This window comes from Pelodiscus sinensis, chromosome 5, assembly GCF_049634645.1.
Source record: "Pelodiscus sinensis isolate JC-2024 chromosome 5, ASM4963464v1, whole genome shotgun sequence".
NCBI lineage: Eukaryota > Metazoa > Chordata > Testudines > Trionychidae > Pelodiscus > Pelodiscus sinensis.
Window position 1 is genome coordinate 109,844,216 of NC_134715.1, and position 25,437 is coordinate 109,869,652.

At 39.9% G+C, this 25,437-nt stretch overlaps 1 protein-coding gene across 1 annotated transcript in view; it reads left to right on the forward strand.

The window, feature by feature from the left end:
- LOC102453085 (cytokine-dependent hematopoietic cell linker) overlaps window positions 1–25,437 on the forward strand; it is a 68,185-nt gene that overhangs the window by 26,882 nt on the left and 15,866 nt on the right. Inside the window, exons 2-5 of the mRNA XM_006128176.3 lie at window positions 16,406–16,477; window positions 17,133–17,182; window positions 22,171–22,211; window positions 23,654–23,816. Of these exons, the coding sequence (XP_006128238.3) occupies window positions 16,406–16,477; window positions 17,133–17,182; window positions 22,171–22,211; window positions 23,654–23,816 (326 nt within the window). The remainder of the gene's footprint in view (window positions 1–16,405; window positions 16,478–17,132; window positions 17,183–22,170; window positions 22,212–23,653; window positions 23,817–25,437) is intronic.

Sequence of the window (25,437 nt, forward strand, 5' to 3'; positions counted from 1 at the left end):
CCCCACTGCCCCACCATGGGGCTGGAGCACACAAAATCTGCTAGGCTGGGCCCCCCCTAGGCTCGGGTGCGCAAGGGGAATGTGGGGAATGTCTTACTCCTTCTGAGTCAGGAGTCATGTCAGTGAGAGTTTTTTGTGTGTGGCCCTTGACTGATTTTTCAGTGGGTCAGAGGTTCCTGCCCCAAAAAAAGTTCCCCATCTCTGCTCCATGCCTTAGGTCCCCATTTTATAAAATAGGGGTGATACTGGTGTTGTGAGGACAAATACATTAACGAATGCAAGGTGCTCAAAGGCTATAGTAAGGTTTGGGCTATAGCTATTGTCAGGGCTCGACAAATAATGCAATCTACTCGCCCATGGCGAGTTGATTGCAAGCCGGAAGAGCCGGGTTCAGGCGATCTGCACATGCACAGAACGATCTGTGCATGCGCAGATCGCTGGACAGCGCAGCTGGTGAGTGGGGCTCTCCGTGGTTCAGCAATCCCTGGCTATTGTCCAGATTACTTTTTTAACAATCAGTTTTTAATGCAAATTAATTATATGAAAAATGGGACAGATCATCAATGTGTGTGGATTGGTACAGGTCCATTAAAGTCAGTGAAGCTTTTTTAGCTCACACCAGCTGAGGATTTGCCATTTCTCTTGGTACTTTCATTGGATTCAATTTAAAGAATTTTAAAAGAGTTATAATCTCGTCTTCTCCCCTTCCTTTCCACAAGTATGTTCCAAGTACCAATGTTTGCCTCTCTCTTGTGCTGTGTTGCCACGCACTCGGAGCAGGATCTGCCTTCCAAAAATAATCCTGTCCTTGCATTTTATTACAACCCAGAAATCAGCAGGGAAGTGTAGGCTCTGTGCTGAAGCTGTGTTTCAAAAATATGACTGTCTAAAAACTACATTCAGTGACATCATCATCAGAGAAATGTATGAGGCTCTTGGCAGCCCTGTGCCTCTACAATTCTATTTCTAGGCTTCCATTGCTGTCAGAAAAGGGGGGGGGGGGGAATCTCTTCAGTTATCATTGGCATTCTGACAGGAAAAATTGTTTTACTGATGCACATGAATACAAATGTGAAGCCATCAGCATGAACCTGGATGGTGTAGATAAAAGAAAACATCTCATTTGAAAAAGTGATCATGTATAAGTTGCAAGAGGAACATAAATTAGGACCCAGAATATGGTGCCCATTGCCTAGCTTCTCTGGATTGCTGATCAAGAGGAAAAAATATGTCTGCCCATTATATCCACATGCCGACTCTCCCCCCTGTTCTGTTAAAGAAGAAAAGGCAGTCGAAAGGCCTTCTTTTAGATCGGGGCATATTATTAGGTGAGACCTTCAAAGCTTCACTTGTAAAACTAACAGATTCACATTTATTTGCATGAATCGAACTCTGACCATTTTTTTATTGTTCTGCATTTGATCACTGGGCTGTCTGTCCAAGTATTTGTTTCTCTTTTCGCATATTTCTAACCTACTTAGATATAGATTTTCCACATCCCTTACTCCTATATGACAAGTCAGGGTTTAGTCCCATGTATGCAGTGCTATGCCTTCTGTTTCACTTAGATAAAAAATAATGTTGCTATTTAGATATTTTCATCTTTGTTATTAATGTTTTTGTCCTTAATGTGGCATATAATGCTTAACTGCCTAATTGCAATTATCATATCCTTATAATATATATTACAGTATTCTGCAGTAATAGTTCTAGTGTAATGATTCTATTGCAAGCTATAGTGTTTTGAACCACTGTTGTGAAACACTGCAGCATAAGAGAAATCTTGGTATTCTGCAGCAACTAGGAACCTTCTCCAAAGCCCACTGAAGCCAATGGGAGTCGTCTGATGACCTCAGTAGGCTTCAGATCATCCCTTAAATTAGGAATGACCATGGCAGACAGACGATGTAATTATAGCATGAGAGAGTGATTGATTCTGCCAAAACTTGGGTTAAGATTCTGGGCATATTAGATGTGAACAGAATGCTTCTAGGAGGCTGAGGGGACTCTGACTGAGGCTATGTCTAGTCTGCAGAGTTAAATCAGAAAAAGATATGCAAATTGCCAACCGCAATTTGCGTACCTTTTTCCACTTTTTTTTGGAAGAGTCTTTTCTGAAATTTGGCCCATCTACATGGGGCCAAATTTCAGAAAAACCTCCTCTTTTGGAGCATTCCTTATTCCTCAGAGGCTATGTCTACACTGCATTCCTCTTTTGAGAGAGGAATGCAAATGCAGCTGAGCGAAATTGCAAATGAATCAAGGATTTGAATTTCCAATGCTTCATTTGCATAATTGCATCTGGGTGCTATTTCAAAATATCCTATTTCAAAAAAAGAAATGCAGTCTAGACACAGTTATTTTGAAAGAAAACCCTTCTTTTGAAATTACCCTTAAACTTCAGAGTAAGGGTAATTTCGAAATAAGGGTTTTCTTTTGAAATACCCTATTTCGAAAAAAGAAAAGCAGTCTAGATGTGGTTATTTCAAAATAGTGCCCTGACGCGATTATGTAAATGAAGTGTGGGAAATTCAAATCCGCATTTCATTTGCAATTTTGCTCAGCTGCATTTGCATTCCTCTCTTGAAAGAGGAATGTAGTGTAGACATACCCATACAATGAGAAATGCAGGGATGCCAGAAGAACACATTCGCTTTATCAGAAACTGTTCCTTAGACACAGCAGAAGTTTTCTGGGTTACCTCCAATATCCCAGAAAAGCTCTGCTGTGTAGACATAGCCTGAGTTGCAGGCATGTGTAGTTAAACTACTAGGCCATCCCTCCAACCAGTCTATCTCCTATGTGCCTACTAAACATTGTAGTATATACTTCCTATGCTCTCTGAACAATTGTTTGGCTAGCAGTCTGGAAAATGCCAGTGTTGCTGTATGCTAGATGTAATTGCAAAAACAAAGAAACACACAGAGATCAACCACAAGAAAGTGACTTGCTGGTATGGAGCCAGCCAGTTCCTAACCAGTTTTGTTTCCTAGCCCACTGTTAACTAATCCTAGACCACAGTATTGTACAGATAAAAGTAAGATTTGACAAATCTATTTAACACCATGAACATCCCACGTATACCAATCACAGATGCACTTGAGATAATCAGTTGTGCTGATTCCCTGTGAACTTTTGTAGTGTTCAGTTGCCTTCAGAATTGGCCATTTTTGGCCTGTGGTTCTGGGGCTAAGTGGAGTCATAGAGGCTAGATCTAGCCTGTGGGATTCATTCCCTCAAGAGATAGGAACAACTTCATCACTTTCATACCAAAATGCAAGACTCTTTGATTTTAACTTTCCCTCAATAAGCTCTTCACATAAGGTCTAACTACACTGCAATCATGAGGTGCAATTTCAGCTTATGTAAGCGTACTCAAGCTAGCTTTAATAGACCCTAGATCAGGCACTGGAGCTGTGAAACCATGGCAGTGTGTGCTTTAGGAAAAGACATTCCAGTCTAGTAGAACCGTGGGTAATCAGAGGTTATTTTGTGCTGCCACAGATTCACTGGTCTGGTACTCAAGAAAGCTAAATTAAAAAGTACCCATAGACTGACAACCGACATATCAGAAGTCTGCTAACTTTTCAAACTTACACGGTGACAAGTATCAGAGGGGTAGCCTTGTTAGTCTGAATCTGCATAAACAACGAGAAGTCCTGTGGCACCTTATAGACTAACAGATTTATTGGAGCATAAGCTTTCGTGGGCAAACACCCACTGAAAGGATCTGACGAAGTGGGTCTTTTCCCACGAAAGCTTATGCTCTAATCAATCTGTTAGTCTATAAGGTGCCACAGGACTCCTCGTTTTTCATACTTCTACAAGTAATGGGATGGAGAGTGAAAGAGACTGGTATTGTTAGTATTATTTTAACAGTTGGGAGGTACTCAGCTATTACTATGATGCCATCCACAGTAATTCTTAGACAAACACCAGCATTTTCAACTTGGCAGCTTCTGGGCCCCAAAGTTAATTGAAGTGCTAAAATTAAATTAATGGAGATTGCCTATCTCCTAGAACTGGAAGGGATGTTGAAAGGTCATCAAGTCTAGTCCCCTGCCTTTGCAGCAGGACCAAGTATCATCCTTGACAAATTTTTACCCCAAATCCCTAAACAGCCTCCACAGGGATTGAATTCACAAACCTAGGTTTGGGGGGGGGGGGGCAATGCTCCAACCACTGAGCTATCCCTCCCCCCTAAAATATGGGCATCTATGTTTCAAGATTCTACCCTAAATGACAAGATCTTTACATGTGCATGTATTTATAAATGCAATGTATAGATACTTCAACACATAACAAAGTCTCTTCCTCTCCTCAAAATGAGAATTTTCTTACATTCTTAGATTTCAAAAAGAAATGTATGGATATTATATTGCAATGCAAAAGCCCCATGTGAAATTTGCAAGTAATTAGCAGATTATTACATTCCAGCCCTGCATCTGTAGTAACTGCTATTCTACTACTCACCTCTCTGTATAATGTTCTCTCTGTGCAAGAATTTGTGAACTTATGTGTTTTAATTTTACCAAAATACATTCATATGAATCAATAAATAGTCTTTTCATCTCAGGGTAGTTGTAAGTGTTGGGTTTTCTGGAATTTTTTTCAGAGATTTTAGACATTCTGTAAAAACTGAAGTACTAAAAATAGAAACGAAAACTGAAATGTATTTTTGAACATTAAAACAAAAGGGGAAAAATACATGATGGGGGAAGAATTGTTTTTAGAAAGAATGTTTAAGAGGTTTTTTTTACTCAAATTATTACTATGCTTGGCTCTAATTTGGTGTTCAAAGATTCCTGCGATGGCCTTCACAGATACAGTAATCATGCTTAGCTCAGGCGTTTACATCTACCTACGAACACAGATACAGAATGAAAAATAAAGTTGCTGGATACCTTTCCCTGCAGTACAGTATTATTTTTCTTTGAGCTGTTGATGTTAAGCATAAGGGTATAACAACCCCCAGGACACTGCCTGGTGACTGTCTGGGTTTTTTTCCCTCTCTAGTTTCCTTTGGCCTGTTCTGTCTTAGGGTGTGTCTGCACCGCACCATTATTTCGAGATAACTAGCATTATTTCGAAATAACAATGTCTACACAGCCATTCCATTATTTCGAAATAATGGATGGCTTATTCCAAAATCTGTAAACCTCATTCTACAAGGAATATGAGCATTCCAAAATAGCCATTTTAAAATAAGGTGTGTGTAGATGTTCCACTGCTGCTATTTTGAAATAGCCCCTCCCCAGGGCCATTCTTAGTTATTCCTCCCTAGTGCCTCCTGCAGCTCTAAATCGAGATTCACATTAGGGAAGCCTGCCTCAGATTAATTTTGAGGTTTCCCTGAAGTGCAGATGTGCTATTTTGAAATAAGACATTTTGGAATAACTATTCCAGAATATCCTATTTCAAAATAAGCATGTAGTGTCGATATGAATTACACTGTTCAAGTTACAAAAAGCTGATAAGAGCAATTTGCACCTTCTCTAAGTACCCATTATTTAGTTGGCTAAGTCATTAGGATGTGGATGGTAGTGTACTAGCCAGCCAATGTCTTTATTCATACCTCTGTGATAGGAATCAAACTTGTAAATAAAGTTGCATACCTTAAGCCATCCTTCCAAGTCTAGTGGCCTCAGTCTTACCCATGACTTAGCAGCTATCCTTTAACCCCATCAATGAATTGAGAACATAAGAACTAATTACTGACATCACCTGACTGTAATGGGGCTTAATTAGAAACTGAGCCCAGCTGTGGTGGTACATTTGAAATAGAGCTGGATATTCAGTGGAATGGGAGAGATGTAGGAGAGAGTTATAGAGCATCTTGTTAACTGGATGTAGAAGACAGACCACCAACACCTGCATGCTAACCCAACAACTGAAATAAGAGCAAGGAAACCAGAGGGAACTAGACACAGGCAGTGAATAGGAGGGCTTAAGGTGTACAGATACCCTGTCTCACACTAATGGCAGGGAAATGAGTAAGAGAGAAAGACCCAGATGATTCTGGCAAATGAACTGCATCCACACACTGAAGGATGATGAAATAAACAGATCACTGCCAATCTGATTTGAGAAAATCCCTTCCTAATCTCACAGATCAGTTAAACCCTGAGACATGAGCAAGAATCAGAAAAATAAGCATATGAGAATATACAATGCCACTTGAATGATGTAGCTCCCCTGCCCAATGTCCCAGCTCCACCTCTAGCCATCCCTGATGCTTCAGTGGAAGGAGATTAGAAAAACCTAACCAGAATATGTGGTAAAGATATGGCCTTTGGCCATTATCTTTGAAAACTCCTGGGGATCGGGAGAGATCCCATATGATTGGAAAAAAGCAAATGTAGTACCCATCTTTTAAAAAGGGAAGAAGGACAATCCAGGGAATTATAGACCATTCAGCTTCACCTCAGGCAATGGAAAAATCATGGAGGGGATCTTCAAGGAATCCATTTTGAAGCACTTGGAAGAGGGGGAAGTGATCAGGAATAGTCAACATGGATTCACCAAGGGCAAGTCATGCCTGGCCAATCTGATTAGCTTCTATGATGAGGTAACTGGCTCTGTGGACATGGGGAAGTCAGTGAATGTGATATACCTTGACGTTAGCAAAGCTTTTGAGCAAGTTAAGGAAGTATGGATTGGATAAATGGACTGTAAGATGGACAGAAAGCTGGCTAGACTGTTGGGCCCAACGGGTAGTGATCAACAGCTCGATTTCAGGTTGGTGGTCGGTTTCTAGCTGAGTGCCCCAAGGTTCGATACTAGGGCTGGTTTTGTTCAACATCTTTATTAATGACCTGGACGAGGGAATGGATTGTATCCTCAGCAAGTTTGCAGATGACACTAAACTAGGGAAAGAGGTAGATATGCTGGAGGGCAGAGATAGAGTCCAGAGTGACCTGGACAGATTAGAGAATTGGGCCAAAAGAAATCTGATGAGGTTCAACAAGGACAAGGGTTGAGCACTTGGGACGGAATATATAAAAAGGGGAATAAGAACAACCCAGGAAATTATAGACCGGTCAGTTTAACGTCTGTCCCAGGGAAGATAATGGAGCAGGTAATTAAGGAAATAGTATGCAAACACTTGGAAAGTAATAAAGTGATAGGGAATAGCCAGCATGGGTTTGTGAAGAACAAGTCATGCCAAACTAATCTGATAGCTTTCTTTGAAAAGATAACGAGCCTTGTGGATAAGGGAGAAGCGGTGGATGTCATATACCTAGACTTTAGTAAGGCATTTGATACGGTCTCGCATGATATTCTTATTGATAAACTAGGCAAATATAACTTAGATAGGGCCACGATAAGGTGGGTGCATAATTGGCTGGATAACCGTAGTCAGAGAGTTGTTGTTAACGGTTCTAAATCCTGCTGGAAAGGGATAACAAGTGGAGTTCCTCAAGGGTCTGTTTTGGGACCCGTACTATTCAATATCTTCATCAATGATGTAGATATTGGGATAGAGAGTACTCTTATTAAGTTTGCAGATGATACCAAACTGGGTGGGGTTGCGACTTCTTTGGAGGATAGAGACATAATTCAAAATGACCTTAGCAAGTTAGAGAAATGGTCAGAGGTAAACAAGATGAGGTTTAATAAAGAGAAATGCAAAGTGCTCCACTTAGGAAGGAACAATCAGTTCCATACATACAAGATGGGAAGCGACTGTCTAGGAAGGAGCATGGCGGAAAGGGATCTAGGGGTCATAGTGGACCACAAGTTGAATATGAGTCAACAGTGTGATGCTGTTGCAAAAAAAGCAAATATGATTCTAGGTTGTATCAACAGGTGTGTTGTAAGCAAAACTCGTGAAGTCATTCTGCCGCTCTATTCTGCACTAGTTAGGCCTCAGCTGGAGTACTGTGTCCAGTTCTGGGCGCCACATTTCAAGAAAGATGTGGAGAAATTGGAAAGGGTACAGAGAAGAGCGACAAGAATGATTAAAGGTTTAGAGAACATGACCTATGAAGCCAGGCTTCATGAACTGGGCTTGTTTAGTTTGGAAAAAAGAAGATTAAGGGGGGACATGATAGCGGTTTTCAAATATCTAAAAGGGTGTCACAAGGAGGAAGGCGAAAATTTGTTCCTCTTGGTTTCTGAGGACAGGACAAGGAGTAATGGGCTTAAAGTGCAGCAGGGGAAGTTTAGATTGGACATTAGGAAAAAATTCCTAACTGTCAGGGTGGTCAAATATTGGAATAAATTGCCAAGGGAGGTGGTGGAATCTCCCTGTCTGGAGATATTTAAGAACAGGTTAGATAGACATCTGTCAGGGATGGTGTAGACGGAGCTTGATCCTGCCTTGAGGGCGGGGGGCTGGACTCGATGACCTCTTGAGGTCCCTTCCAGTCCTATTATTCTATGATTCTATGATTCTATGATTCTAAGCATTGTTACAGGCTGGGGACTGAATGGCTAAGTAGTAGTTCTGCAGAAAAGAACCTGGGCATTACAGTGGATGAGCAGCTGGATATGAGTCAACAGTGTGCACTTGTAGTCAAAAAGGCTAATTGCATATTAGGTTGCATTAGGAGGAGCATTACCAGCAAAACTAGAGAATTGATTATTCCCTTTCTTCAGCTTTGGTGAGGCCACCTCTGGAGTATTGTGTCCAGTTCCGGGGCCCCCACAATAGAAAGGATGTGGATGCACTGAAGAGAGTCCAGTGGAGGATGACCAAAATGATTAGGGGGCTGGAGCACATGACCTATGAAGAAAGGTTGAGGGATTTGGGTTTGTTTAGCTGCAGAACAGAAGAGTGAGGGGGGATTTGATAGCAGCCTTCAAATTCCTGAAGGGAGGTTTCAGAGAGGATGGAGAGAGGCTGTTCTCAATAGTGATGGATTGCAGAACAAGGAGTAATCATCTCAAGTTACAGTGGGGGAGATCTCGGTTGGATACTAGGAAAAATTATTTCACTAGGAGGGTGGTGAAGAACTGGAATGGGTTACCTAGGGAGGTGGTGGAATCTCCATCCCTAGAGGTTTTTAAGTCTTGGCTTGACAAAGCCCTGGCTGGGTTCATTTAGTTGGGATTGGTCCTGCCTTGGGCAGGGGGCTGGACTTAATGACCTCCTGAGGTTTCTTCCAGCTCTAGGATTCTATGATGACCCCTGATAGTAGCTGGCTGAAGTGCTGAAGCATAAGCTTTAGAAACACATGACATGAACCAGAAGTGAATCCGTGGCTGCTGAGCACTCCTTCCCCATCACAAACATCCCTGTTATACAACTGCACTCAAAAATGTGTCTATTTGTCTGTCAACTAATTAAATTGTTTGCCTCTGGTTGGGAGGCTGTTTCAAGCACCTCATTCCTTTGATAGTTAGAAACCTTCTTCCAATTTCCAGCTTGAATTTGTTCATGGTCAGTTTATACCTATTTGTTCTTGTGCCAGCATTCTCCTTTAGCTTAAATAACTCTTCACCCTCTCTGGTATTTACCCCCCTGTCCCAATGTATTTATAGTGATCAATCATAGCCTAGATCAGTCTTCTTTTTGTTAGACTAAATAAGTCATGCTCTTTTAGTCTCTTCTCATAAGGTCAGCCCTTCATTCCCCTGATCATCCATCTTCTCTGCGCCTGTTCCAGTTTAAATTCATCTCTCTTAAGTGTGGATGACCAGAATGACACCCAGTATTCCAAGTGAGATCTTAGCAGTGCTTGTAAAAAGTTATTAATCTCTCTCTCTTTCTTTCTCTCTCATTGTCTCATGACAGATCAACATGCCCACATCTTTCTCCTCCTTTGTCACTTCCAGCTAATGAACTCCCAGCTTGTAGCAGAAATTCTTATTACAGCCTCTTCCCGACTTACGAACCGGTTACAGATCAAGCAATTGGTCATAACTTGGTTTGTTCATAAGTTGGACCCCATAAAGTTACACGCGACTGCACTGTTCGTAAGCACAGATCACGTTCGCAACTCGGGAACCAGCTGTATTAGATCCTAAGTGTATGATAGTGCACTTTGCACTATTAAATTTCATCTCATTTCTGTGATTCCCTTCTTCAAGCTCATCCCCATTTTCCTGTCTAATGTTCTGATTCTCCTTTGTATTTATAGTTCTTCCCAAATAGTATCAGCAAATTTCATACTACTTTTTTGAACCCAGGTCTATTAAATAAGATTTGTCCAAGACTGATCCTTGAGGAACTTCACTAGTATATCTCCCTCCACTTCAATAGTTTTCGTTTCTGTTGTCTACACTCCTTGCCCTAAAGTCTTACCCACTTTATAGTGCTGATCTACATCGCCTCTAATTTAATTATGTGGTATCGTGTCAAAGTCTTTACTGAATCAACTATATTAAATCAATTGTATTTCCCTAAAAATCAGTTATTTTCTCAAATTAGTAAATCAGTCTGGTACTATCTTGGGTTGGCTCAGGTTACTTTGCATCCCCTTTACCATTTGCCTTTATGAATGTAGTCATTTTTTTCCTCTCACTAAAACCTTAGGGTATGTCTACACATCATAGTTAATTCGAAATAACAGCCGTTATTTCAAATTAACTTTAATAGCGTCTATACAGACAAACAGCTATTTTGAAATAAATTCAAAATAGCAGAGAGCTTATTTCGAATTTGGTAAACTGCATTCTACGAGGAATAACACTAAATTCGAAATAAGTGCTGTGTAGATGCATATTTTGAAATAGGAGGCCTCCAGCCCTTCCCTGTTTCCCCTGGTGGCCACTCAGGAAAACTCCTCTCCTCTCCCCCAGCCCCAGAGCCATTAAAGGGATAGACTGGCCACAGTACACGTGCCAGAGCCAGGCCTGCCAGCAGTCACTGCCCCTGATCAAGTGGCCGCACAATGAGCCAGGCAGCCAGAGCCAGCCAGTGGTCCCCCGCCCAGTTGCCCAGCTCCCAGGAGCCAGCCAGAGGCTGGAGACCGTGGGCACCCTCCTGGACTAGTGCGGAGATCATGGACCTGTAGTTCGAATTAGAGAGCCTAATTCGAACTGCCTACTCCATGCCGCTTGTAGCCACGGGAACGGAGTCCGCACTAACGGGGATTTAAAAATGGTGGCGCCCGGAAAGATGCAAATAAAACCCGGGATATTTAAATCCCGGGCTTCATTTGCAACTTCGAATGCCTACATTAGCCACCCTAGTTCAAACTAGGGTGGCAATGTAGACATACCCTGGATGAGAGAGCACTCTAATGGTGAGTACATGTGTTAACGATATTATAATCAGGTCAATGGGATAACAACAATATTGGATAAAATTCAGTCCTGCCACAGAAACTAGGCAATTCCCATTGATGTCAGAGGTGTGGGCAGAGCTAAATTTGTTCCACAGTTTTTAATTGTGGTTGTATCTACAAGCCACATTCCCTTCCTAATGCTCCCTCTCTTACACAGAAACAAATATTTTGCTTCTAGCTAGTTGGGCAGAAAACCTGCAAAGTATGTATGTGCCTCTGCTGATCCTTCTGCAGAATCCATGACTTAGAGTGAGTTTAGCAGAGATCCACTCCAGAGACAGTGTTTGTATCACAGATAATATTTATATTTCTCCTGAGCGCCTTTCTCTATGCTGTGCCTATAACAGAACCACTAATGTAGGTAAGAAAACATGTGGCACAAACACAGTTCTAGGAGTAATAACTACACAAACTAGCAACCTGCATTTTTTTCCAAGTTGTATCTACTTAGGTCCTACAGTACATGCTATTTTCAGGTCCTAAGATACACACTAGTCCTCACAAAAAGTGTTCAGTCAGCAAGCCACTGCTTCAAATTTTGCTGATAATAACAATGCCAAATATTTGAGTACATTTGTGTAGGTTTCTGGGAGCCATAGGCTTGGACTGAGGGTGTGAGACAGGTTACTAAGCATAAACCAGTAGAGCGCATAAAATTAATGGAGAAATTTGGCACCGCCCTTCACAGTGTGTATTGAATCTTATGCAAATGGGCCTGGGCCAGGAGGAGGCAAACCCAGCCTGGTGCTTCTGGAGAGAGCACAGACTGCTTCTCTGAAAGGCATGACAGAGCATGCAATGTCTACTTGAACACCTACTGAGGTTCAATCACACCTACTGCTTTCTCTGAGGAAGTTGTGCAATATTCTGCATGTATCTAGGTTAGAGTACACAGCCTGGCTTCACCAGGCCAGAAATACTTCCTTGCTGGCTGAAAAAGTTTGATCTGGGCTGACAGAAGTCTCAAAGGGAAGCTAACCCTTCTTTACACTGCCAAATTCCTTCCAAGAAATTCAAAGTGCACCACTGTATCACTTTCAGAAAAATAAACATAATATAATCTGTGGTTAGCAGTAGCAGAAGGTTATAGGAGCTAGTTTCAGTAACCATTTATCAGAAATAAGAAGAAAGTCTGAGTAAAAATATTTCTCTCCCCTACATAATGACAAAATGCTTGATGTTTGAAATAGGCCTTGTCATACTTCTGTGTTTTTTTCAATCATAGTGATTTTTCTTAATCTCTTTCATCCATTACCAAATAGCCAGACTTGGATTTACTACAGCAATTCCAAATCAGAAGTTTAGGTTATAATAGTTATATGAGTTATATGTATGTAGTTTGTATCTTAATTGTCAGTTTTGAATACCTGCATTGTCAGAGGACTAGAGGAGCAGAATTCATACCACATACAGAGGATTTGTTTCCGTGATAGAAGCAGCTATAATTTCTTCCAATCTTTTGTATTTTGCATGTAAAATAGTGCTTGCATTTTTGCAGCTGGTCAATGCTAATCAGCACCAGAGTACTCTCAGGAAAAATTCTAAGGAAATATCCCTATTTGGCACTTCTGAAATCTTCATTTAACCAATATGGTGACTGATTTTTGTTATATTTATGTTCCTGTGGGGTTATTTGATTTGATTTTGGGATAACTGATGAGTTTGTTTATTTATGTGAGTCCTTTTAAAATGTTGTCAAGGACATCCAGGGTACATCTATGCTGTAATAAGAGATGCTCAACTCTATGTCAACTGACTCGAGCTTGTGTTGTGGGGTTAAAAAGAGCAGTGTAAACATTTGGGCTTGATCTGCAGTTAAACAATAATGTGTTGGGGAGGGGGTCAGTTTTGGATTCCAGGCTCTAGCCAAAGCCCAAATGTCCACTTTACACTGCTAATTTAGTCCTGTAGATGGGTGAACCTGGGTCAGCCGAGCAGCATATTTGTTGTTATTTTCTCAGAGTAGACGTACCCCAACACACTTCTATTGTAGAGTACTGACAATTTAAATAAATACATACTAATTACCATTTAAATATTTTTACCAAGGATCAGTTACATAAATCTGCTAAGTAAGTGCTAATGAGAGAAGCTGTTCCAAATGTGTATTTGGTTTATTTGTTTTTTTTTTTAAAGACACATTTTAAAAAAGGAGATAATTTGCTAATGTTTATCAGTCTTGATACTAACGCTCCCTTTGTTAAAAACAAAACATGGTTTTGTATGGGTGCTGGAATCTGCCCATGTGGAACCATTTGCAATTTTATTGTTTACCTGTGCATTAGTTTTATTCAGTGTTCTCTGCTACTCACAACATCAAATAAAATGTTGTCTTCTGTGTATTCTTCCCACTGAGCATCCTATTACTGATGTACATGGGGAAAGGGAATTTTAGCTCTGGTTCAGCCTATCTCACTTTTGAAAGAGAGATTTAAGTGCGTTTGAGAGTTTTACCTATGATTAATTTTAAATATGTCCCATTGGTTTCAGCTCCACTGATTTCAGGTTAGCTTGATCAGGGCCATAAAACCTGTGACTGATGCTTCTGCTGACCAGAATGCTAGTACTAAGCTATGGTGTCTGAGAAAAAAAGATATGATCAGAAAAGGAAACGAGCAACACAATGCTTGCTAAACCACAGTATAACAAAAATGACCTTGTGATTTCTAAGACCGTTCAACTTTTAATCACTCTGCTGCGTGCATCATCCGTAACATTTTTAACCACAGTTCAGGAAGTAAGCTAATTATTTTATTAGTCCCTTAATAGTGAAATTAGTTAATGATTGTCCTGGTAAATACTTGTGCTGAACATAATTTTGAGTTAAGGAGTGGGATAAGTGGCACTGAGATATGAAACAGGATCCTCTGATGCCATCTAGCACCGTTGTTCAGCTGTGAAGTTTGAAACAGACTTCTTCCTGGAGAAATAATGTCCCAGTGTTTGTTTCAAGACAGTGTTTCTGTCAAGTGACTTAATTCTGCAGGCATTACTCAGATGAATAATTCTCATCCCATGATTAATCCCATTGATTTTGGGGGACGTGTAACTACCTAATGCACCAGTCCCCACAACCTGAATATCTTCCATGTTCCACTCCTTTCTTGCTAACCTACTTCTGTGTCATGTTACCTTGTGCTCATCCTGTCTGTTTTCTCCTATCATTTATTTAGATTGTAAACTCCTTGGACAGCAATTACTTTTTTAAAGGTTTATGCTCAACACACTGGGGCCTTGGTCTGTGATTGCATCCCTTTGTTCCTTCTGTACTATAAATCTTAATAATAATGGTAAACCAACCCAAAAGTGCTTGTGAACATTTTGGGCCAGACTGTGATATGTACAATCTCTTGAGAATAAAGATTAATGACAGGAATGATTGTTGCATTATCAGTGGAAATTAGCAAGCTAATGAAAAAAATGTGCAGTACTAGACTCATTTAAAGTGCTGCAGTTGGATGTGAAAATATTGAGTGGGATAATACCAGTTTTCCTTCGAGTCACTGTTCACATGCAAAACAAATTTATAGAGACTGAGGAGCTGGGAGAAAGGTCAGAAAATGAATATGAATCTCTTTAACTCTTTTTAGGCTGTGCATTGTTCCTATTATTGCTTAGAACCATATTCTAATAACCTCACTCAGGGTAAATTGCATTGTATACTCAGTATAATGCCATTGAAGTCAGTGGAACAGTGTGAAATGAGATACTTTTGGATTTATATAAGTGTGCCAGAATATGACCCTTAGTATCATGATTCTTGGCAAATTTCAGATTTTAGAACAGAAACTTTTATGTATCCATTTCATCATGAATTAATCATCATCTATTATAGCAGAATCCATCATGCTGAATTCAACTGGCATTAGTGTAAATGTCAAATGCATTTCTGTAGGTGTTTCATTGCATTTTGTCAGCAATTAAACATTAGTCAACGGACACTTAAAATTAATGCTACCCTACATTTCCTCCTCCTTAATATCTTTGATGGCCATAAATAATGTAACTTGAATCATGAATTCAAATGGGTGTCATGGTACTTTGTGTCAATGAAGGGCACTCTCATAGATACAAAATTAAGATTTCAGAATATGTGTTAGCTAGTGAGATGGCAAAGGCTGGAAAATGCTACCGTTAAGCTAAAGGCCACACACTTCCTTCTGCAGCAAAGGTGAATGGGTGCTAAATGGTATGGAAAACTCTATCATCCAAAAGGAGGGAGCAATGTTTCTGTAACATGAATCAGAGACCATAGCAAAACCTTATATAGAAAAGCTACGTTGTTGGACTCTGTAGTTCAGGTGTGAGCAAGCCAGAAAATGAGCAAGGGAAACAGCTCATCAGAAAACTGCCCTCTTGAAATCTATGGGGTTTATGTAGTGCACTAGTTGTAAGACACTTGTCCTGCAAATACGTAACTTCAAGCTTGTTATGAGGGTGCAGGTTTGAGTCATAGGTCAGTAATATTTTACCTGGGTTTCCCTGCCTTCTAGAAGAAACCTCACTCTACTGGGGTCTCAGGAGAAAGTGCAAGTGGACAGAGCACAGCAGGACAGCAGAGCCGGGAAGGCAGTTAAGAGGGCAGGAGCTTCATGTGTATGCCCTACTGTTCAGCAAGTGTCCCTCTGTCAAGAAGAACAGCCATATCATGTGAGACTAATGGTCCATCTTGCCCCGTATCCTGTCTTTTGATAGTGGCCAGTGCCAGCTGCTTTAGAGGGAATGAACAGAACAGGGCAATTTTGGGTGAGCTATCATCTGCTTTCCAGTCACAGATTCTGGCATGGAGTTTGTGACTGGGAAGCCATAGGTTTTGGTAGCTTAATTCCCTTTCCTTTCCACAAGATGCCTAATGGAATGCCTAGTGCCTAATGGAATGATGCTTCCAGGAGTTGGAATTCAGAGTTTTCTGTCACTCAGGAGTCTCCCCTGCCCCCCGTCTTTTTGCACAGGGAACAATTCGGTTCTAAATTGTTCAAAATGAAAAGCAGCAAACCAAATTCTCCCAATATGGGGGAGTGGGAAATGACCTGAGTGGAAGAAATGTCATTCATTTATACATATGATGTCCCAGATTTGAAAAACTTCTAACGTGCATAAGCCTAATTTTGCTCCCATTGCAGCTTGTTTCCAATTTATTGCTATTTTCTAATTATTTTCTGCTGAACCAGAGTCAACAGGAAAATCAAAACAAAAGAACCAACTGTTCTGAAAAACAAGACGCTAACTTTGCAAACCAATAGGTAAGTGAATTTATTATTTTTAAAGTGCTGATAAATAATCATAAGAATTTTAATATTGATGTATAGCTGCTTCAAGCATTGGCCAGCTAAAGGTCAGATGAATTCAGTGTGGTTTGAAGGAAACTCACTAAACAGGAAACCACTCAGCTGCATTTTTTGTTTGACAGCTGCTGAGAGATAATACAAAGAACAGAAGATATAGGACAACTCTAAGTACAGGGCGGGGAGTTTGGAGCCCAAAGGCTTAGAGCTGACATTTTGCTAGCCCTGAGTATTTCTTAGGGTAGCTGCTTAGATGTTAAGTGATGGGGTGTGCATAAATTTATTCCTAATCCTGGCTACATCTATATTCCTGTTTTTAACAGTTGGTAGATGCTCACATACCACAGTACAGAGCCATATAACTACTGAGACAGGTAAAGAGATTTGAAGAACAAATGGTGACAGGCAGAATCATCATTCCAACAGTGGATGGTGGAGATCCGTGCATATGGATCCTCTCTGCTCATATCTTAGTGGTTCCCAGAGCTACCAAAAATGTTTTTCACTTAAATGATTAGCAGTTCCCACATCCTGTTATGCTAATTCTGAAATGAGGTTTTGATAAACTTGCTCATATTCAGGTAAGTGCATTTGTTCTCTTTTATTTCTCTAGATCTTGTCCAAACGTAAATGCAGCAAGTGAACTGAAGGTGAACCCCAGAGGTAAAATACTGTGTTACCATTTCTACCATGTTTCTTCTCAATAATATTTTTCATCCTGTTTTCTTTTTATCATACTTAATACCCTTGGCAAGAGTTTGGGATATGCAAAAAAAAAACCAGAATCAGAACCTAGATGTGTTGCTATACTGTGAGAAATATACACAACTCAGGTATCAACTAATAAAGGAGGTCAAAAGCTACCTGCACATAACAAAACTGATTTTGTGTTTAACAGTTCTACAGTACGTGGAATAAGTTATCCTGATGCATATAAAATGGAGATTTAAAACAACAAACATTGGATTATTAATCAAATGGCTTGTTACTTCTAAAAAACAATGAGACTGTATAAAGCTTTTTTTAAAGTGCCATTTTATGTATATCTATCTTGCCCCATTTAGGCTCCAGTCCTATAATCAGATCTCCTAGCATGGGTCTGTGTTCCTCTGCTGAGTTTCATGGCCACAGGTGTCTGTATCATCAGATCTGACCTCAATTATCAAAATGGTTGATCACTTCTAAAACAATTGGGAGTTTGCAAAAAAAAATCCATTTTCATTTACAAAAAAAGTGAACATTTCCTATTTTTAAGGTCTTGAGCCAAATTATAAGGTGCTCTCCAGCACTTATTCCATAAAGCTTTTTTGCACCTGTTTAACATTAAGTAGGCACTTAAGACACATTGAGTTATGGGCAAAATTTTGGCTCCACTGTAATCAGTGAGGAAAATTCCCACTGAAATCCACAAGCCCCAGATTTCACCCCATGACTTTAAAGGAGCATACTTAATGAAAAGAATGTGTGCAAGTGCTTTGCTGGCTTAAAGGCTCGATTAACCAAACACGTGCTCTAGATGTAAAGCCAGTATCCCACATTTATTGTACAACATGTACATCTTGCACACTCACACATAAAGGACTGTTTGCTAAAATGTGAACATCCACTATCCCCTTACTTTTTACTTTAAAATAGCATCATAAGGCTTTTTTTTTTTTTTTTTTTTTTTGATAGAGGATTTTACAAGGCATATTAGGTCTAAAGGGCCTCGTTCAGCTGCACCTGTAGATAATCTGCCATAAGGAATCCAGACAACTCCAAAGGGAGCTGATGAGGCAGGGAGAAAGGCCTACCTTGGAAATTCCTAAGGTGGGATGTTGCATCAGCAGTAGTCCCTTTGGGGAAAGCAGGAGCTCAGGCAGGTTAAAGATGCAATTAGTATATTTTTTTCATTACCATTTGCTGCAGATTTGCAAAGCTTGTACTACAGAAAAGGGGGAGGAAGTAGCCCAGAAAGGGCAGCCTTAAAGTGCTCTTGCGAGCCCAACCTTGGTAAATGTCACAGAGCATGGGCTCCTCTAACAGCCTGCAACTGTATTAGGGAGGAAGTGACTCCCCCTAACCACTAGATGATGCTTCCAACAAGCACCAGCCATCAGAGGGGGAAATGGTTCAAGAACCAACTCAGATAAAATAAAACCAACCTGTCTGGCGGTTTCAGAGATGTGTTCTCTTTCAATTCACTTCCAAGTGGCCATGTGGCCACATCACAGCAAAACCTTAGTACAGCTAGCATGTATTGGCATTTTCCTGCTCCTTTCCCTAGTCCCTAAGAGGTGCCCAGATACATGAGATAGGCAATTTCATGGAATTTCCAGATAAACTACAAACTGCATAAGAGAACAATCCCCTTTAAAAAAAGGCAGCCCAATTTTGTATATTAAAGGGGTTTGGAGAGACTAAGCCTTTGAAAGTTGAGCTGCTCATTAAAACACAACATCTGTCTGAGATCACTATTAGAACCATAATGAAATCATTGGCTTTTCAAAAACCTTTTTGCCTATGTCTACACTTGCGGCTTCTTGCGCAAGTACAGCCGTTCTTACGCAAGAATCTGCAGAGCATCCACACTGCCCACCAGCTCTTGCACAAGGAAATTTACAGTACAGCGTGGTAAGAGAGGGCTTCTTGCGCAAGCGCTATGCTCTTCTTTATCAAGTGTAAGCCCTCTTGCGCAGGAGCTCTTGCGCAAGAGGGCAGTGTGGACGCTTGGCAGGAATTTCTTGCGCAAGAAAGCCCTGTGGCTAAAATGGCCATCAGAGCTTTCTTGCGCAAGAGAACACCCACACGGCCATGGGCGCTCTTGCACAAAAGCACAGCTCGTACATGGCAGTGTGGATGTTTTCTTGCACAAGAACCCTTGCGCAAGAAGCCACCAGTGTAGACATAGCTCCAGTGTTGAAGTCCATGAATGTGAATTCAGACCCTGTGAACTCTATTTTAATTAGTGTGACCACAGAATCAAAATTGTCTCTGCTTTCTCATTTAAAGTAAAAAGGCAATTTGGATACTTTGTACTAATGTACAATATGGTATTCCATTGCTCCTTGATCTACACCAATGTTTCTCAAAAGAACACAACCTCCATGGGAGGTCATCAGGTGTTGAGAATTTTATTCTAATCTAAAGCAAAGAAGTCTGAGAAGTTTGTCCAATGTACATAGCAATGTCCAATGTACATAGCAGACGGACACTTTCGGCACGATAGCATAAATTATATTTCTGGATTTCTAGCTGGTTATACTAGAGAATGTGGCCAATAATGTGGATCTACATGACTCATTTCCTGTCATGCAGAGGGTGTTCAACTTGGAACTCAATGAACAGAAAGTAATTTTTTATAATTTGAAATAGAAAACAAAAGAGTGAAACTTTAAAGCACTGGTTTGTTTTCAGCATTATGTTTGTAGAGCCTGGTTCACCTCTAACTTATTTTGGGGTAAATCAGGACTAACTGCAATGAGGTCAAAGGAGCTATAGTAGTAAACTGGTGTAAGTCAGAGGAGAGTCAGGCCCATAGTTTGCAGCAATCCATTTCCCCTACCCTGTGAATGACTTATAAAGAGAGATAACAGATACCGTACAACTGAACATTTATTGCCATCTGCTGGGCCACACAAAACTGTGCAATATTTTGTTGCTGGGATCATGTTCTACATCTAACTTACAGAAGAAAAATTATGCATAAAAGGGTTCTTTTATGTTATATTTTGGTCAGTTTTAACTAGAATGAGCACAAAGAGGTACATAACACAATACATTTAAAATGAGAGTGTGCATATGTATCAAGCTATATTCAAAAATCAAAATTATTTTTACTACTTTGATCATATTGCCCCTTTTCAGTGACTCCTGTGGGAGGGCTGGCTGCTCAAAAATTTGAAAATCCAGCCACATAGGAGAGGAAGGATATTCCAGTAGTTAAGGGACTCGGGAATGCTAATTCATTGCTTTTCCCCAGACTTCCTGTGTGATCTTGCACAAGTCAGGATCTTTATGGCTCAGTGCCCAAAGTAATGGGAATTATGCTGCCTCTTTACTTCACAAGAGTGTTGTGAAAATAAATACACTGAAAACGGTGAGGAGAACTGGTTGGGAATTTTTCAACAAAATGTTAACAATTCTGGGTTGGGGGAGGGGAGAAGGTTTGGTTTGGTATTTTTTCCATTTGTTTGTTTGTTTGTAAACTGGTTGTGAAACCACTTTTTAATGAAATTCCCAACTTGAAAAATATATGTTCTGAAAGTGTCAAAACATTTTATCTTGCTATTTTCAAAAAGAAAAACTCAATTTTTCTGATGTGAAATGTTTACTTTAGAAATTTAAGCCAGAGTATAAAGAAGATGAAGGAAAAAAGTTGACAAAATGAAATACTTCAAAATTATCAAAAGGAAACATTTCTGATGCCCCTGAGCCAAACAAATTGTTTTGTTTTTTCAAGTTCATGGACAGTTGAGATTTCAACATTTTTGTCCAGATTTGAGAGAGGAAGAAATTTTGAGCTCCCCAAAATATCCCTGGTATAAGAATGTTCTAAGCTCTGTGAGGTGCTGAGATGCTGTGATGATGGGGACCAAAAAACTACCTACGATATTGTCATTTATGGATTGCTTAGGCACTCAGTTTCAGGCATCCATTTGAAAAAAAATCTTAACCTTAATAGCCTCTGTACAAATGAATTAAGTGTGGGTTTGAGGGTCTATGAGAGCCTTTCCTTACTAATGTACCTAATCCTGGCAGCCATCATTTTTCACTATGGGTGTGTCTAGACTACAGGGTTTTTCGAAAAAGTAGTTTTTCAAAAAAACTTTACCTGCATCTAGACTGCAGCCGCGTTCTTTCAAAAGTAAATCGAAAGAACGCAGCAGTTTTTTTGATGGTGGTAAACCTCATTCTACGAGGAATAATGGCTTTTTTTGAAAGTACTCTTTCGAAAAAAGGCACTATTGAATGCAAACTGTGCTTTTTTGAAAGATAGCATCTAGACTTTCTTTCGAAAAAGCGGCTCGCTTTTTCAAAAAGTCTGCTTGTAGTCTAGACACTCTCTTTCGAAAGAGGCTTGTAGTCTAGACGTAGCCTATGTGAGCTAGGTGGATATTTTCTGTATATTATACAGTAACTAAGTTCTGTTCATTTTAATAATGTACTAAATAAGGGTACGTCTAAACTACATGCCTCCGTCGACGGAGGCATGTAGATTTGTGTATTCGAAAAAGGGAAATGAAGCGGCGATTAAAATAATCGTGGCTTCATTTAAATTTACATGGCTGCCGCACTCATTTGTCGGCTCAGCACGCTAGTCTGGACGCTCCCCTGCCGACATCAAAGACCTTTGTCGGCAGCCCCGGTAAACCTCATCCCACGAGGAATAACGGGGCTGCCGACAAAGGGCTTTGATGTCGGCAGGGGAGCATCTAGACTAGCGCGCTGAGCCGACAAACAGCTAATCAGCTGTTTGTCAGCTCAGCGTGGCAGCCATGTAAATTTAAATAAAGCGGCGATTATTTAAATAGCCGCTTCATTTCCCTTTGCCTATCTGTCTAATCTACATGCCTCCATCGACGGAGGCATGTAGTCTAGACACAGCCTAACATATCAATCTTATATGCAGAATATATAATACTTGTAATCTTTTTTACCACTTTTTTTAGAAGACAAGAGCAGAAATATTCCTGGGAAGACATATAATTTTGTAAGTACTTTTCCTTTCTCTCTAAAATGTTGTTTTACTTTCACTTAAGTGAAATTTAAAATTGTCACCTGCTATAATGAAAACTGTCATTTCTGCCTGAGCACATGAAATGTAGACTGCAACTTTCAAAAGTGCTTGGTGTTGGTGTAACTCTGCTCCTGCTGGAATCCTGGAAAACTTTAAATTGACTTCAGTGAGAGCAGGATTAGTCCAATGACTGCTTTTGAAAATACCATGAGTAGGATTCATTTTCCTGTATATAGTTATGTTCTGTTGGAACTACAGCATCATTGTATATAGAACAGTCATTCAGTATCAAATCTTCAAATATGTAACACTCATGTGTTTTCTGGTATGTAACTGTGTATTAAAATCAGCATGGAAAATGGTTATTTCCAGTTAGGCTAGGAACTTCTGAAGCTGGGTTACAGGAGCAGACTTCTCAGCAGCCTGATTCTGTTTTACTTCTGATTGACAAATCACTCTGAAGTCAATAAAAATTGGGAGAAAACAATAATTGCAAGACCATGTGCTATAACTAGATAATGAGTACCCAAGTAGTGCCAACAGGAGAAATGGACAAATAAAAACATTGCAGTAAACTTTAATTCAAATTTGAAAGCTGATTTCAGTTTTACCATTCAGTAATATTCACCACCCTTTCTTGTTTACTTGGGCACAGATGACTGGCTAATGCAAGCACTCAGGACTCAAATACTTGAATATTTATTAACCAAAAGGGACTTTTAAAGTGACATTATTTTAAAATGTTCAGTGTTATGAGCTGGTTAATTATATAAATCAGTAATGTTCAGATTCACAGAACCCAAGGTTAGAAATGCTCTGCCATTAAGCTATACCATCTGTGACAATTTTTGTTCTATTCTCTAGCTTGATGAGTTATATAACCAAATAGCTTAGCACAAATGACACATTGAAAATATTACAGTGGTGGGTTTTTTTTAATGTGCTTTGCTGGTGAAGTTACACTGTGTGTAACATTTTCAAAAGTCTCTAAGTATCTTAGAAACCAGCTGCCCATTTCCAAAGTGACTTAGGCACTAGAGGAGACTTCTCAAGGCACCAATGGTACTCAACAAAAATTGGTAAGATTAATAAGATTCCTAACTGCTATTTTTGCCTTTGAAAATCTCCCTGTTAGGAGTCTGAATCCTACTAACTTTCAAATTTAAGTTAAATTCTAAACTACAGCCAGAAACTGTTCTGCACCAGTGTGCAGTCTTTCATCTTCACCCCTTCAACAGCTGAACAAAACTCCCAGTTCACAGTTTACAGGAATGCAATGTCAGAAGTCGGCCAAACCCCATCCAACTCAGTTGTTCACAGAACTCAGTAGAATCATTCAAGTCAATGGCATTCACTTTGTCCAGCCCTGAAGTTAGCTCTGCACTGTATTACCTGAATTTCTTTATTTTGCCTAGAATAAAGACTTTGCAAAAACGAGGGAAGAAGAATCAGAACATTCGTGCTATATATCTGATGAAGAACAGCATCCCTATGATACTGTAAAGACTTCCAGCTTGGAGGCCATGCACTCTTTGAAAATTTCGCCTGCCAAACCCATAAAAGAATCAGGGTATTTAGGTAATTTATTTCTGTGCTAAACCAGAACTGAGTCTTTGGGCTAAGTGAGGAAACCAGATTGTGCTTAGTCTGGTTATTTTTAAAAATGTTTAGAACAAGTGTTCCACCAAATAAAGACATAGAAAAGAAAGAAAATGTATGATTTTCCAAGATAATCAATTTGCATATCAATAAATGTAACATTATATTAAGGGCACCTATTGCACCTTTCAGGAATAGGCATTTTGTTTTAATTTCCCATGGGTTGTTCATAGGGAAATTCTGTATTTTAATCAAGCCACTGATTTGTTTTATAGAGGTTGTATTCAAGTTTCATTTTATTTTAGCACTTCTATGTAATGCATTATTTGAAACAAGCCACTGTCAAATTTGGTGTAAAGAAAGTTTGTCCCTACTGGTCAAGATAGTCAACGCTAATAATAAAAATCTAGAGATGTTAACACCACCAAAAAAGAGAGAGACGCACACAGAAATATCTTAAATCTAATTAAAAATACTAAAATAAAATCCACAACAGCAAATGAGAGAGGTTTGTGTGAGATAAGGGCCTGATTCATTTCCCACTGAAACCAAAGTTTTTCCACTGTTTTCAATGGGATTTTGATTGAACACAATCAAATTATTGAACTCATTTTTCCTCAGATTCCTTAGCATGTGTGAACTCAGGGATGGACTAGGCTGTGTTCTAAAAAAAGCTTTATTTAGAAACCTGAAATAGCAGCACTCAAATGCTCAATTAAAACTTTATTTCCCCACTGCCTGACAATGAGGACATTTCTGTTCAGAACCCTATGGTAAGCATCCTCTGGTGCTTATCTAAGAGCACCCTAGAGTATAGTTACTGCCTAGGGAAAACCATGCAAATCTTGACTGATGGGTCCAAAGAAAAGCATGTTAAGCAATTGGACAGCTATTTTTATTCATTTATGACCTGTAGCTTTCACCTACCAGAAATGAGCCTGAAAATGCATTTCAGAAATAAACTTTTGTGTTCATGTCTTATTCTGCAACCTTTTATAGGCAATTAAAATATACATTTAAAGTTAATGACTCAGCAAATGAACTGATTCAGAAAAACATGCTCGTGTACATGGATGTGTATCAACATGTAGGCATGTTTTACCCAAGCAGCAGAGGGCATAATTAGAATCAAATGTAAATTCTGGGAAGGCATCCTGTTATACTCTCTGAATAAATGATAACAAACAAGAATATAGGCTGTGGGAGGATATTGTCAAGGACAGCAGTTTAGGGAGAATATATCCAAAAAACAACTGTCTGGCACCGAAAGGTTTCTAACCATCTTTTATTGCTACTGTATTGCAGAGGATTTTAAGAAAATAGGTCAAGTTTGTTATCCTGAGTTAGAATGTGGGGAGGACTTGACAAAGACACCATGGGGGAATTCTTCCCATAGGGCATAGGATGGAGCTCGCGCTCTTTTCCCTAAAGAGTTGGCCTATAAACACAGATCTCTTAGGATTTTCAAGATAGCCTTTGGCTATCTTGGAGGCTTTTTTCTCAGGCCAGGGCCGGATTAAGGCATGGGCTAGCCAGGCAGCTGCCCGGGGCACCAACCTATGGGGGGCGCCTAATGGCAGTTGTAAGGGGCGCTCAGTGC